General features: G+C 36.6%; 2 protein-coding genes across 2 annotated transcripts; one reads left to right on the top strand and one right to left on the bottom strand.

Moving 5' to 3' along the window:
* The first annotated feature begins 7,171 nt into the window (after window positions 1-7,171).
* Window positions 7,172-8,757, top strand: LOC136811058 (uncharacterized). Its single transcript, XM_067067657.1, has 3 exons — window positions 7,172-7,594; window positions 7,743-7,841; window positions 8,038-8,757. Exons 1-3 carry the CDS (start codon window positions 7,421-7,423, stop codon window positions 8,587-8,589), a joined length of 825 nt encoding a protein of 274 aa, XP_066923758.1. The 5' UTR covers window positions 7,172-7,420; the 3' UTR covers window positions 8,590-8,757.
* Window positions 8,758-8,894: 137 nt separating this feature from the next.
* On the bottom strand, window positions 8,895-11,387 carry LOC136811073 (uncharacterized). Its single transcript, XM_067067672.1, has 3 exons — window positions 10,471-11,387; window positions 10,076-10,269; window positions 8,895-9,841 (listed from the first exon to the last, which is right to left on the bottom strand). Exons 1-3 carry the CDS (start codon window positions 10,792-10,794, stop codon window positions 9,424-9,426), a joined length of 936 nt encoding a protein of 311 aa, XP_066923773.1. The 5' UTR covers window positions 10,795-11,387; the 3' UTR covers window positions 8,895-9,423.
* Window positions 11,388-14,772: the final 3,385 nt, after the last annotated feature.

Below are 14,772 nucleotides of genomic sequence, written 5' to 3'. Positions count from 1 at the left end.
AAAATTATAAAATGACGTATCAGAAGATATCGGGAAGAGATTCAATTAAGCTGGCCGTCCTCCATCAAGAGCATGGTGTAAGTTGCCCCGAACTGATACAACGTTTCCATAAATTGAAAGTTTCACCGAGAATAATATGCTGCCATGCAAAGAAACCATTGGATCAGGCAACCGCTTCCATGGATGTCCGACATAACAATCCAGGCCGGCCAAAGAAATTGGATGCCCGAAAGGAACGAATAATCCTCAGATTGCTCTTGAAGCTCCGTGCTGATGGTGCTGCTTTCACAGCAGGAAAGATTTTGGAAGAGACTGGCTTGCAGCAGGCAGGAATACATGGAAGGGATATTACTCGGTGCTTGCGCAGGAACAATTGTAGATATTTGCAGTCCCGCTAGAAGGGCCATCTAAGCGACAAGGATAAGAAGCTGCGCGTTACATGAGCGAAAAAAAAAATCTGTATCCCGTTGTCTTATTGGCAGAATGAAGAATGGTTTTACTTGGACAGTGTGGGCTTCTCACACAAATCAAACCCTGCCGGAGAAGCTCGGGCTGTAACATCTATGACATGGCGAAGACCGGACGAGGGGCTCAAAATAACGACAAAAGGAAGGAAAAGGTGTTGTAATGTGTCACCTCCACACGTGGACCATCAATGTCAATGGTAAAAACTTTTCAAATTTAATTAGACAGGAATTTCAAAAGCTTTTGACAACTGTGGGGCCAAGGATGGACAACGTACCTTTTTAATGGATAGATGTCCAAAACAGAACGCCGCCTTGTGTAGGGACACTTGGGAAAGTAAAGATTATGGGCTTGTGAAGATTCCCGTTAGATCACCTGATTTAAGTATAATTGAGAACTTGTTTCACCTTATTCGCAAAAAACTTGCCGAAGACGCCAAAAATCAAAACATCAACTAAGGAAAGTTATGATGAGTTTACCACCAGGATTGAAAAAACCTTTATGGAGTTCCCTGTGCAAACCGTAAACAATCAACTCTATGCCCAAAAGATTGAGATTGATGATTCAAAAGAAAGGTCTGAGAACAAAATACTAAGGTCAACTATATAAAATGTACATAGCCTAGTTTAATATGTATCATATTAGATATTTATCAAGATTTTTCATGCGTAACATGTGCGTAACCAATGCAAAACATGAAATTATGTAGAAAATCAATGCGTAACCATGCATAACCAACTTTTTTTTAAAGTAATATATAATATATTATATATTATATATTACTTTTAAAAAAAAGTGGTGCTCATGGTTACGCATGGTTACGCAGTCAAATTCTACATAATTTCCTGTTTTGCCTTGGTTACGCATGTGGTTACGCATTGGTTACGCACCTTAAAAAACTGGGCTTCAACAACACAACAACATGTTAGTCTCATAAACCAATATCAACACTTAAAGTCTCATCGCTCCAAACTAATCTTCCATTCCGCGTGTCAACAAAACGCTAAAACTATGTGGACACTCACTAATACGCCTTAGCGATTCTTCCGGCATTGAATAAGTGAATTCAATAAGCTTCCATCTTGTGTCCATTATTTCCGTCTCCTTTTTGACTACCTTGTTGTCACTGTCCAAGAAAACTAGGAGGGCCTTACTTGAAGCAAAAAGGCTAGTTTGTTTGATTTGTGGACAGTCAAGTCTGTCGGATAGACATTTTTCGGGCGAGCCAAGTGTACAGTTTGTCCATCGAGTAAAACCAAAAAATCACTCCATTTGATGAGGTTGGGTGACCATCTTAGGTCCTGTAACACAGCAACCTCACAATCATCCAAACCCACCCAGCAATACTTCCCCTCGGCGGGGTTCATGAAACATCTAAAAATGTCCTCCAATGGGTTCAATAAAAAAGACTTTCCGCAATTTTTCGGTCCATGAAGAAAAACGTTAAAATGTTTTGCACGTCCAACGATGATACATTCCCTCATTGCCTGAGCAAAAGAAAACACGTTGATGTTGTTGTTGTCCAGTATTTCTATAGCTGCCTCAAGCCACTTGCCATCACAATGGTAACACACAATGGCATCACACAAGGCTTTTCCAATGAAATTTAGAATAACATCCATCCTTGAAAGTTTTTAACACGCTGCAACCTCAGGTGCCCCTTCAAGACGCCAAACCATTTTTATTTGAGTCTCCAACATTATTTCGCTTTGACGAGCGATATAATTATAAATATCAGGAAGACCCTCAACCTCTCGTCTTTTTGCCTCGCCCAACAAATCTTCGATTGTTTTTAAATTGTTCCTTTTTATAAAGCGGGTAACGTCATCTTTGTTAACACGCGGTGTTTTATATTGTGTTGTTGGCGGTGGTCGCAGTGGGGTTTCCTTATCATGGTGGGCGGCAGTAGGATTGGTGGGTGGTGGGGTAACAGGTGGTGGGGTAACAGGTGGTGGGGCAGGTGCGGCTTTCTTCAGTTGCTTTGAAAGACGTCGACGCTTCGCATTCTGTGAAGAAGTCACAAATCCTTTAGTCGACTGCGGAGAGCGGCAACTGGCCAAGAGCGGCAACTGGCCAAGTCAGGGTGATCGGGACTGTAGACAACACACTCAACCAGTTTTTCTTTGATTACATATCTGTAACCTCTCAAATAGTCTTGGGTTGTATACTGAAAACACGTTAAAACCCCATTTATCCTTGATATAATCGAACAGCAGTGACCACTTTCTAGGTTTTGAAAGATGCATGATGAGGTGGAAATGTTTCCCCCCATCAGCATGAGGCTCACGACAGGCAGCCCATTTTATAAGCTTTGTAGTGCTTTTCCCCTGTGCCAATGCCTCAAGAACAATAATTTCAGCAAAGCAATCAGTTGTGGGCACCCTAGCCAAGTCAGCTTGGCTGTAAGTTAGTAAATAGGTACGTTTAGTATCCCTAGGTTCCCAGGGAAGAGTCACATCTGCGTCAGCTTTTAAAACGAAAGTTGTGATTTCCCGCCAAAAAGTTTGTTTACTTTTTCACTGGATTGAAAAATCGGAAAATGTCAATTCACAATTCAAAATGGCGGCAAAAACATGTGCGCTGTGAGTTTACTACTATTTTAAGCTGATTTTATTGTATTTAGATCTTTTTGTTTACATTTTCTTTTGAATTTTAAAAGTTATCTTTCATCATAAACAAAGTAAATAGTACACTTTGTTTATGATGAAAGATAACTTTTAAAACTTAAATTGGCTCTGATTTCATTGAGCACTCAGCAGCATCAACTGAATTTGCTCACTTCCCTCTCCTAAATCCTCTCCCCCCTAATTTTAATGGTTGAAGAAGGCAACAGGGCTGCAGACTCATCCATTGAAGCTTGGGGGGAAGGGAAATAAGTTTTAACATAAAAAATCAGTGTTTACTGCCAAATATTATTGTGACTGAAGATTATTTTGTTTTAAGGGAGCATATTCTCCTGTTCTAGGGCTTTAATTTTGCTATGTAGATCTGTGAGAGTTGCTGAGTTTTTATCAATGTTTGATTTATTGTCCTCACTCATTTTTGTGACAGAAGTATAGCTTGTCGTTGTCTTGTCATAAGCTGTTCTTGCTTCATTTAGATCTTTGGAAAGTTCTTTGATCTTTTTGTTTTGAGTAGACTCAACTCGTTCAGAAAAAGCTGTTTGAAGGCTTCTCTGTATGATGGGCACCCTTTGTAATATGACGAATGGTTTCCTTTGCAATTTAAGCAAATCTTGGCTTTATCATTTTTACAAGGCCATGTACAGTTTTCTTTGTGACAACCAGTACAAATCTTCTTTTTGCAACTGTTATGGGTAAACCCATGACAGTTTGTGCATCGAAAGATATAGTTGGTCAAAGGTCATAATTCTTTACATACGTCTTGGTATTAGAAATCGGAATAGGAGTATCTATTTCACTTTTACATTCAAGGTCACTAGTGGTAAAGAAAACTACACCATGATATGTCTTGCCAATGTGGATAAGTTCTTTATTTAATGTTATTTCAATTTGATGTCTTATAGTTGTTATTTCTACTTTCTTGTCGATGTTGAGTAAACACTATGAGTTATGGTTTATGTAATTTTGACAGTTATATCATCTTTCCAATTTTCTTTGCTAAGAACTTTTGCAATATCTTTCTTTAGTACCTTAAGAACAGTGCCAGATTTGAGATCTTTTGTGCCTAGTATAAGTGAGTTTTTGGATTGGTTATTAAAATATTCAGTGGCATCTTGGGTTTGTGTTGGAGTTTTATGTGATGTAAATACGTATATCAAAGGTTCTGTTTTTTTTGTTTGTTGATTGTTTTTTTGCTTGTTTCATTTTGCTCTGGTGATTCAAGAGGTCTCTTTTTCCTTGTAGAGGGCTCAGGTGTTTCAATGGACATAGATTCAGATGAATCAAGCCTAACAAGGCTTGATTCTTCAGATTCAATGGTTGTCATAATGACATTGAATTTATGTATAAAGATGGAGGCCAGAGAGAAGAAACCAGAAGAGAAAATGGATAAATGAGACGAACATTGAAATGACAGGGGAATGACGTCATAAACAATACAAAAGTGATGAATACAATAAACTACTTAAGACTGTTATACATTTTATTTGATCTGCAACTTTTGCCATTATGAGTCAGTACATAACACATGATCAAAGCAAAAGTAAAGCGTAGACCCTAGAGAAAAAAGTTACACTTTGAGGAAGGGGATGGGATATAGCCAGAAAAAACTTTAAAATCTCTCCTATTCAGTCAAAATGTAAGGAAACTAATGAGTTTATAAGGGTAAGCGAGTCAAACATTTACTTTTGATTCAAAAACGAGATTTGACTTTGATTTGATCTACACAGTTTAAATCGCCCTCAGGCGATCGATAATGCTTGTCAATTGCACGCATATGCTTTGAACAGAGATCCAATCTACTTACGATCAACAAAGTTTTTGGTGGATCGATTCCATTGGAGAAATACTGGTGAGCTGATTATATTGTTCAAAAAATAGAGACAAGAAAAAAATTTTGAACTAATTTATCGATTTATAGTTGCTAAACGGTCTTCCATCGGTAAAGATGCCGTAAACATAAGCAGTCGTTTTATGTTCTATTTTATTTTGGCTTTCTCAAAGTTATGAAATAAAGGGAAAACTCTTATCAACGGAACGCCGTTATGATTAATTCCTTTGTATCATTCTTTTTGGCTTGTTCACTGGGTTATAACATTAAATTTTATCCGTTCCTTGAAAATATCAATTCAGAAGTGAACGAACAAGAAGATGCGAAAGTTAAAAAACTCAAGTCACAACTAGCATACATGACACCTGACAACTTCATTGCACATTGCAAGTTGTTTTTTTGTTTTCGAAATAGAAAAGCAAACGATAGTTAAATGAAATGAACATATATTTTAAGGCTGGTGATTAATACCGGCTTTCAAGTTCTGCTGTGCTCACGTGCACTCATTTAGCGGTAGGGACATTTTCATCAAAATGGTAGACCGCCACGTAAACATAAGCAATAGTTATTTTGTTGAAGAAGTTCACATTATGGTGAATTGGTATTGTGTTTCAACAACTTTCGCACTTTTGAATAAAAACAAAGAAAAAAATCAACTTTTACAAAATTCCAAAAAATAAAGAAATTCAAAGACAGTATGCAAAGCTTTTGAAAACAGACAAATAATGTTCCATAATGTCCTGCGACATTACTGGGTACTCTTACTTACTGGGATTCTTTGACATTCCAGCAGGCTGAAGATGGGGGATAGAGGTAGGATCTATGCTGCACTTGTATTTAAAGTAGCGTTTTGTTCGAGATTTAAGCTTTTCCACGAGTTTTGGCCATTTTTGATAGCTAGATATTCTTGTTAAAAGTTCATCTTTTGTTCCAGATACAGCTAATCCCAGATTAGAGAGTCATTTACATTTACTGGCATCTTCCTTTGTTTTGATAACCTATTTCTTAGGTTTAATTGCAGTGCGGGTGAAAACGAAAGTGAAATGGCTACCATTTTGATTCAAATAAAATAAAGCGCGCGCAAGCGAAGCGGAACTTGAAAGCCGGTAATACCATGTAGATATATATCGTATGTTTTCTTGAATTTGAATATTTTACTATTCACGCCTATAAACACATTAAACATTAACACTCCAATTTTCGGGTCAGGCCTATAGTTGCCAAGGAGTTTTCGAAAATTTTCAAGTTGAAAATGGGTGAAATTGGTGTTTTCACAATTAGGCAAGTTGTTTATTTTTTTGGGCCATTTTGAGGCATGAGCCCTTAGCAACTTGATTGCTTATAAAAAAAGTGTAGTTGATAATATTTTCTCTGGATGACAATGCTTGTAAAATTTTGTAGCTTACAATCTCACCACCTCCATTTTCTCTTCGACAAACATTTATTCACTCATATTTTCATGTAAAGATTTTTATTTTCATGTAGTATTTTTAAATCTATATTGAATCGAAAGAAGTAGTAAATATGTTGAAGGCTGAATAGTAAAACAATATGCTACTGTATCCCAATCAAAGCATGAATATTTTTGTATTAAACCCAACAATGCGTTAACTCTGTACTTAATAATTGTCATCTTTGACCATCACTATTTGAGGGGTTCCTTTCCTCAGACAGCATTATATTATAGTTACAAGGCCCTGTATTCAATATTGAGTGCGATTTTTGGTTATCTTGAGCGTTTTGTCTGAAATTCTGAGATTTTATCGACCATCCCTATTTAAAGGGACATTGCGGGAGTTGTGATGTAAACATTGGTGCGTTTTCAAATCAAAACAAAACATACAAAATCAAAACAAAAGTCACGTGGGAAAACAGAAAAACCATAACAAACATGGTAGACTTTCCTTTGGACGAAGCGGCGCAGGAAGCCTTTTGCATATGAATCGTTCCAATCTTTCTTTACTAGTTAATGAAGTGATACTTTCATTCACAGAGAAACATTTTCAACAAAATATGAAAATTCTTTCATTCATTTCTTGTCATTTTGTTTTTGTTTTACTTTTTTATTTCTATGGAGGGGGGGGTGCTGGTGTGTTTCTCTATCGCTCTGTAAAGGGTAATGCCTTTGGCAAAAAATTTTGCTTTGAGAATAGGATCCTTGCGCATTAAAATGCACTTCCTGAACTCTCAAAAATGTCCCCAAAAAGTTTCCCTATATGGTCAAACGTCCGATGGGTCGCTTAACGTTTTAGATGCCCCCCCCCCCGGGTTTATTGCAAATTTTCGAACGTGGATGTAATCGATTTCATTGCTCTCCTCCGCAGCTAAAAATTGAAATTATAAAAAAGAACTCTATTATGAAAATGAAAAAAGACACAACGGGAAGTGCGATACGATTGCATAATATTTTGAAATCTAATGATATTTTTTACCATTTTTTGGCAAACACGTCTTTGTTATCAAGAGAGAAAAGAAAATAGACAGAAGAAGAAGGAAAAGAAAAATGGATGATTTATTTTGTAAATGCAAAAACACCTGTTGTAGAAGAGATTCCAACCTCAGAAAAGGGTGTCCCTGCAAAACAAGAGGGGTGAAATGCTCAGAAAAGTGTTCTTGTGGGAAAAGAAAAAGAGGAGTGATTGTTGACCGTTGCAAAAATAGAATCCAGCTTGCCGCAGTAAGTTCACATGGCCTTATATAGTTTTTGGTTTTTCAAAGTCTACAAAAAAATTCATCATAAAAAATGGAAGTGTTAGAGAAACTATAAACAGTGTAACCTATTTATCATTTAGCTGTGGCAAAATTTTTCTTCAATCTAATCTTAGCTCCAAGATCAAGATCCACAGCTAAATAAGCAGGCTAGCAATGCTGACGAATGGGACGATTATGAAAGCGAATTAAAAGGAGCAAATAAGAAGATACAAGTAAGAAATAAACATTGTGTTTGGCATGAGTTTTACTATACTCTTAGCTAGCTTATCGTTGAACTCTTGCTGAGTTTCTAGTTCTAGGATGAATACATGCAAAATTTCCCCCATTTTACTAACTCAAAGGTCCCTACAAAGGAAATATTTTACACTATTCTTTTCTATTAAGCAAAAATATTTTTCTCTCACACAGGAGTATCTTTGTGAATTATCAAGAGAAGACTTGATCTCGATAATAATCGAAACGAACAACGAAGGTAGAGGTTCACTAGACAGCATCAAGGATTCATTAGCATTCGTCAAGGAAACAACTTCTGAGACCGAGACTACAGACGATGCTCAGGGAAGCCCACCCCCACCCCCACCCCAACCCCCACCCCAACCCCCATCTTCATCGAAACCAGACTGGTGTAAATGTTCGAAATGCAGAGACATGCCTACGTTAGTGGAGAACAAATGTTGCGGGCGTAAAAACTGCATAACATTGCATGCAAAATTTGGTAAATTTTGTCTAGATAAGGACATCTTAATTTTGAATATAAAAGCAAGAGCCGATATACGAGCTGAGCAAGTAAACGTTGAGAAGAACAAATTACGTAAAGCCTCGTATAGACAATTTATTCTTTGGAAACACGGTAGATTGGGAAGATACGAAAGGAGAGTCGCCCCATCATGTGTTGTGTTAGCAGTACGTAGAAAGTTCCCCAGTAGAGACGGCGTATACATGGGGTACAAGCCAAGATGAATCTAAAAATTGAACGGAAACAATTCGGTGAAGTTTGGAGTTTTATAGATAGCAATATGATCGTTGGTTTTGCATTGCGTTACATAGTTGAATTATTTCAATTTTTAGAGTCGTTTTGTAATTTTTATGTTTATGTTGTATTTGATGGTAAAATCTTATTCATTACATTGCTATTTGAAGACTCATTTCATCGTGTGCAGGAGGGGGTTTTACTCCTCTCTTTGTGATTCTACACTCCCTTTATGTCTATCCTCCTCTTTTGCAAAATGTAGCTACTTCCAAGAAATCGCTATTTTTTTTTAACTTTCGCCAAAATAAGCCTACCCCTCGCACCCCATTGTAAATAAGAGGGGTTCACACTATGCAATTTATGAAAATAGAATAAATTCTTGCGAAATCGCAAATAACTTTTCGACTCATTCATGACGATTGAATTTGGACTTACTGAGGGTCAAACGTTCCCTTCGGCTACTTATTTCTCAGTATAAATCAGAATCAATCTACTATGCACAGTATAAATCTAAATCAGGTATATACCTCAATAAATCTAATTCTACAACTACCAAAATGTACATTATTTACAGAGTGACAGTCTAGCATATCCCACACTTTCAAAAATATAAAACTGTAAGAATCCTCCCAACAACAAACTCTAATGATTGTAGGATAGATGGAGATACGAGTGCTAAATCCAAAAAGAAAAGGTCCCAAACTGCCCAGAAATCTTTCCATCGCATACATTTACGTAATCCTGAAATAAGAAAACGTCCTAAACAAAAATATATTTTCATAAGAAGGGCAAAAATCTCGAAAATAAAATCTTTTTAATAACAGCTATTTCTTGGTGAGCCGAGAAACATGCTTCTCAACCAATTCCGATGTTTTTGGTGGGACACCGCCAAGCGTAGGTACGGTGACGCCACTAGGCATAGAGTGTGTTTTCAATGCATTACCAACGTTCTCGGTGTGGTTGCGTCGTCTCTTCAAGATGGCAGCCAAAAGGGTGGGTAAGTGGGGATAATTTTTTGCCTTCTTGACCGATTGTGCACACCACTGCTTTGAGCGCTTGCTAAACTTTCGTCTTTGGAGATATCTACCATATCTAGTAACAACAGGCTTCCGGGAAAGATGAATATTATGGTCCATAGCTGCCAGGAACATGCGATCAGTAAAGTATTTATAGCTGAATGCAACGCGTTTTGGCGCATACTTGAGAAGCATTGAATTGAAACTTTCTAACTGTCCAGTGTGTCTAGTAGGAAAACGGTGAAGAATAAATAAGAATCGGAATTTCTGGAAAAATCCAAAATTGAGACTCTTTATTGAATAAACTAAATTTACCTAGCATTATAAAGCTATCTGTTCGATGCTGTATTTATTTGTTCAAAAAGCTCCCAATTGTCTTGGAACAGAGAAAGTCGTATCGATCGATCGGTCCCAACCCAGATTATGAGTGCGAAAGATAAAAGCTACCAAAAGTACATACCGGAAACGTGTGTAAAACTTGAGACTGTCAATAAAAGTTTTGTCAAGAACAGCATTCCTCAGTGCTTCCATCGCTTTAGAGTTTTTATCGAGTGGCTTTTTAGATGCTTCATCCTTTAAATCTCCATGCGAGCATTGACCTCCTGCCCAAACATGTTTGCCACAAACGTGATGCAAGACTCCAAGCCACATATCCTATACATAAATAAAAGGAGAAGACCATAAATTCTATATTTTGGTGACCTGGAAGGGAACTATCTATTATTGAAATATGCATTGTAGAGTGGACTTTATGATTTTTACAAAGCAGTCAAAATTATAATGCGAAAAAGTTAGGATTTGTATTCGTACGTGAGAAATCAGACCTTAGTCTACCTTTAATTTAGTTTAAATTTAAATTGGTGTGATCCATTCACTGAGTTCTTCACACTCTTTTGACTTTGCAGCGTTGCTAAGGGCTTTTCTAAGAGCTTTGGCCTTGTGCCATGTATCTAAAGAGTGCATTAAGGTTTTGAATTCCTCTGTCTTTTCTTTAAGCTCCCTCATAGCTTTGATAACACTAGAGGATGCGTCTGTAGTTAGCTCTACCAATTTCAACCGTCCTTTGATGTCATTGAGGAGTCTAAGCAGGCCTTCTTTTTCCAATCGCGTAGACACACCTTCTGTTTCACGACAATCAAGTACAGCAAGGTCGACGATACAATTAAGGATGTCATCCATTAAGACATAGGTACAAAATTTAGCACAGTGGCCAGGAGAGTCACTTCTGCCATCACCAGAAAGACGAATGTCCTCATATTCATAAGAATACTGAAAATAATAGCCTTCATCTCATCCCAAAGAATCCTTATTTCTGGTGAGACAAACAAATTCTGATTTTTATGGAACGTGGTTGTCCCAGGAGTACAAACCTTCAAAGCAGTGAATAGGTCTTTGCATTTCTGCCAGTTATTACCAGTTAGCACAACAGAGCTTGTCACTAAAATATCATTCACAAATATTTTCCTTCTCTTTCTCATTGTTAAGATTTCAGAGGAATCCCAGCTCCCATAATGTTCATCCTCGCATTCCCACTTTAAAGTCCTGTTGCACCCATTCCCAACCCATTTGAATCGTAATTCCGCTCCGCAAAGTTTTCCACATTCAACCTCCGTACATTTCGACCCCTTCAACGATACCAACTTATCCAATGACACGATGACCCTTTCTTTCTCTATTAACACCTTATCTTCATCTGAGTAGCTATCACAAAGCCTCCGGAATTCACTTTCGATTCTCCTCTGGACTTCAGCTTTATTGTCTTCTAAATTTGCAGAATCTAAAAAAAAAAGACCAGACCATGGTTTTGACCTTTTTCTTAGCAGCACGGGTATCAATTACTATCAATAACCTTGGATTTGCTAGATCCATTATCACTTTCATCCATTACACTCGATATCATTGATTACACTCGATTTCATGGATTACACTCGATTTCACTCGATTTCATCGATTACACTCGATTTCATCGATTACACTCGATTTCATTGATTACACTCGATTTCATCTACACCTAACGTATAATCGAACAGTTCGATTACTAATCAAATTGAACATTGTCAAACTTAATCAAACAACAAAAGTTTGATTAAATTATCGATAATCGATTAATCGACAAATTCATAAAATAGTCCTATCGACAAAGTTTGATTAAGTTTGATTTCTTTAATCAAACTTAATTGAACTTTATATTTTGAAGAATTTGTGAAGTTTTAAAGTTCGACAACAAAACATTATTCCGACTACAAAGTTCGATTAAGTTCGACAAAGTTCCGATTGGTTCGATTAATTATGTCTGGATTATGACTGCCTGTCTAGGGGCAGGTTGAGAGGGTCTTGTTTCGCTGAAGGTTAAGAAAAAGATAGAAAAAGAAGAGCCTGCCCTCTGCATGAGATTATGGATTATAAACCTAAGTTATAGTTACAATTTCCAACATAAAAAGCATAAAAATCCATGTTTTAAAGAGTACAAAGTTCTTAGTAGTAGAGCCAAGGAAAGATCAAACACCCATTTTATGTTTCTAGGAAATCCAAATAATAATATGACTCTGCCAAACTACATATTATTGCATTACACAAACCTTTATGATTGCTAACGAAATACTTAAAATCATGGATCGAAACTCCGCAGACAACAACCTTGATAAGTCTCCTTTCAACTACATACATTGCCAAGGAGATTGGTAAAATAAAATACAAGTACTAGACCATTCAATTAAAGTGAAAGAAACCACAGAGAAATACACATGCTCTTGCCGACATCTTGAAAAATATTATAAAAGTAATCCGCAGGTTGTATCTCTGTAGCTGGAACATGAATAATATAATCTGCAGACCTATCCTTTAGTATAAAGCACGCTGGTCTGTAAAACACACGAAACACAATCTACCGATTCTAAAAAAACGAAAGGCTTCTATTGTTAAAACTCCCGCAATGTCCCTTTAAGAGGTTCCTAACTCAGATAGCACTCTATTATAGTTACAAGGCCCTATATCCAATATCAAATGTGTTTTTTGGCTAACTTGAGCGTTTCGTCTAAGATTCCGAGATTTTATCGGCCATCCCTATTTGAGGGGTTCCTTTCCTCAGACAGCACTTTATCCCGCATCAGTAAGATTCTCGCAATTTCATTGGTCAAAAGACATCCGGTGGAGGTAGGATATGAACCGTATCTGTCTACCTCGCATTCGATTGAGAAAAAAAAGAAGACATTGCATATTGACGAATGCGCTTTCGAATGTTTTGGTCAAAATTCGAATGTTTTGTTTTGAAAAACAGTGATTGAGAATGTTTGTGTCATTATGCTGCAGAAAATCTTTAAGCTATTTTAATTTTTACTTTTCTTGGGTTGATATGGGTTGAGTAAGAATTTCAATTGTGATGCTATAAAATGTCACTTTCACATATCCCGCTTTTACAGTTTGTTCTTTAATGTAAGTATCTGCTTGGAGGGTTCTGAAAGTTTTTCGTGCTTTTGAAAAACATGCAAAGGGACTTCAACTGGATAAATCCGTTGCAAAGCCGAGTCCCAATACGGTTTTTACTGATCCCTGTATGTCCCGTATCCCACCTCGAGAAGACCGTGTAACTAATTATATTATAGTTACAAGACTCTGTTCTGTATTCAATATTGAGTGCGATTTTTGGCTACCTTGAGCGTTTTGTCTGAAATTCTGAGATTTTATGAACCATCCCTGTTGATGGAGAGAGAGTGCTCCATCGTTATGAACATTTGATTGGCCGTGTTGTTAATGTTTCTGTGTTTTAATTAGTATTCCCTGTAGATTCTTCTAGTTTTCATGTGTCTCTTGAGTCTTCTTTTGTTTAGTGTCCCTTTTGTTTTAAGTGTCTTTTGTATCCCCAAATTGCGTTTTATACGTTTTATATATCATTTGTAATTCCTCTAGGGAAATTAGGATATGTTTATTAACTGTAAATTTTGTAGATAGGAGTTAGTTCAACACTGAGAGACGTGAGTGAGTGTCTTGTGTGTGAGAGGTGCGTTTTACTAAAGTTTAATTTACTGTCGTTTTATTTCGGTTCTTTTTGGTTTTGTTACATTTTAAGTTGGTTTAAGTTCAAGAATTGGTGTTTGCATTTTACATTTTCTGTTCTCCATTTTCTGTTTGGTTTCCTTAGGTTAGGTTCCTTTTTGTCCATTAAGGCTGAGATATTTCGACCAGTCAAATTATTCAAAACATCTTCGTTCTCTCCACTCACAAGTAAATTAAACTAGTATCTGTATTTCTGTTTCCATCTGCATTCCTGTCTCCTATACATATGTTTGAGTAGTGCGTGTGTGAAAGTGTTGAACTCCTCTTGCGTGTGCTAGAGTGTTTTGAATTTTTTTGTTTTTTATTTTTTTTATTTTTTTTTTTTTTTTTTTCTCATATGTTTGAGACTTTCTTTTGACTTTAGATTTTTTTGAATTTTGTTTCCAGATTTTTCGCTTGCCGTTTTTGAGATATTTTGCATTTTTTGTCGAGATTTTTTGATTTTTATTTCTTTGAACTTCCTGTCACTTTTTTGAGCTGAGTTTTGAGTCCGTATACTAACGTGGTATCGTTGTCCGCACACTAGACGTAGTGTCGTTTGTTCCGTGCAATAGACGTGTTGCCGTGGGGTTTCCATTGGTTGGAAACTATTGTGAAGTCTTGTCTTTAGCACAAGCATTTTGTGGCCAAATTATTCTTCAGAGAGCGAGAATTGCTTTGTTCCTGTGTGAACACGCGTTGTAACTCAGTAAAGCGACTTTGGTTTGTTCGAGATTTTTGTTTCGTTTTTTTTTTGACTTTTTAATTTTTATTCATTTTGCATTTTGGGATCGGTTTGATCTTCGCTTGAAAAGAAATTTGAAGTTTGATCATTTTTTGCATTTTTTGGTCCGTCACCAACTAGAATTTTGATTGTTCATTGTTTAGTCTCCCCATAGGGAGAGTGTTTTGAAATTGTTTTGTCTCTTCTGAGATTTGTTTTATTGGTTTTTATTATAGCTATTTCTCCTTTTTCTCATCCTGAGAAGAGTTTTATGTTAATTATCTTTTAGTTCGCACGGTTTTGAGTGTTGATTGCCATATAGTTGTCATAACATAACTTTTATTAAGAATTTTGGATGTTAATCACTTAAGTGTGAAAATCCACCTAGATTTTATATTGAA

Source organism: Clytia hemisphaerica, unplaced genomic scaffold (assembly GCF_902728285.1).
Source record: "Clytia hemisphaerica strain Z4C2 unplaced genomic scaffold, Clytia hemisphaerica genome assembly, whole genome shotgun sequence".
Lineage (NCBI taxonomy): Eukaryota > Metazoa > Cnidaria > Hydrozoa > Leptothecata > Clytiidae > Clytia > Clytia hemisphaerica.
This window is presented reverse-complemented; position numbering and strand designations above follow the sequence as displayed.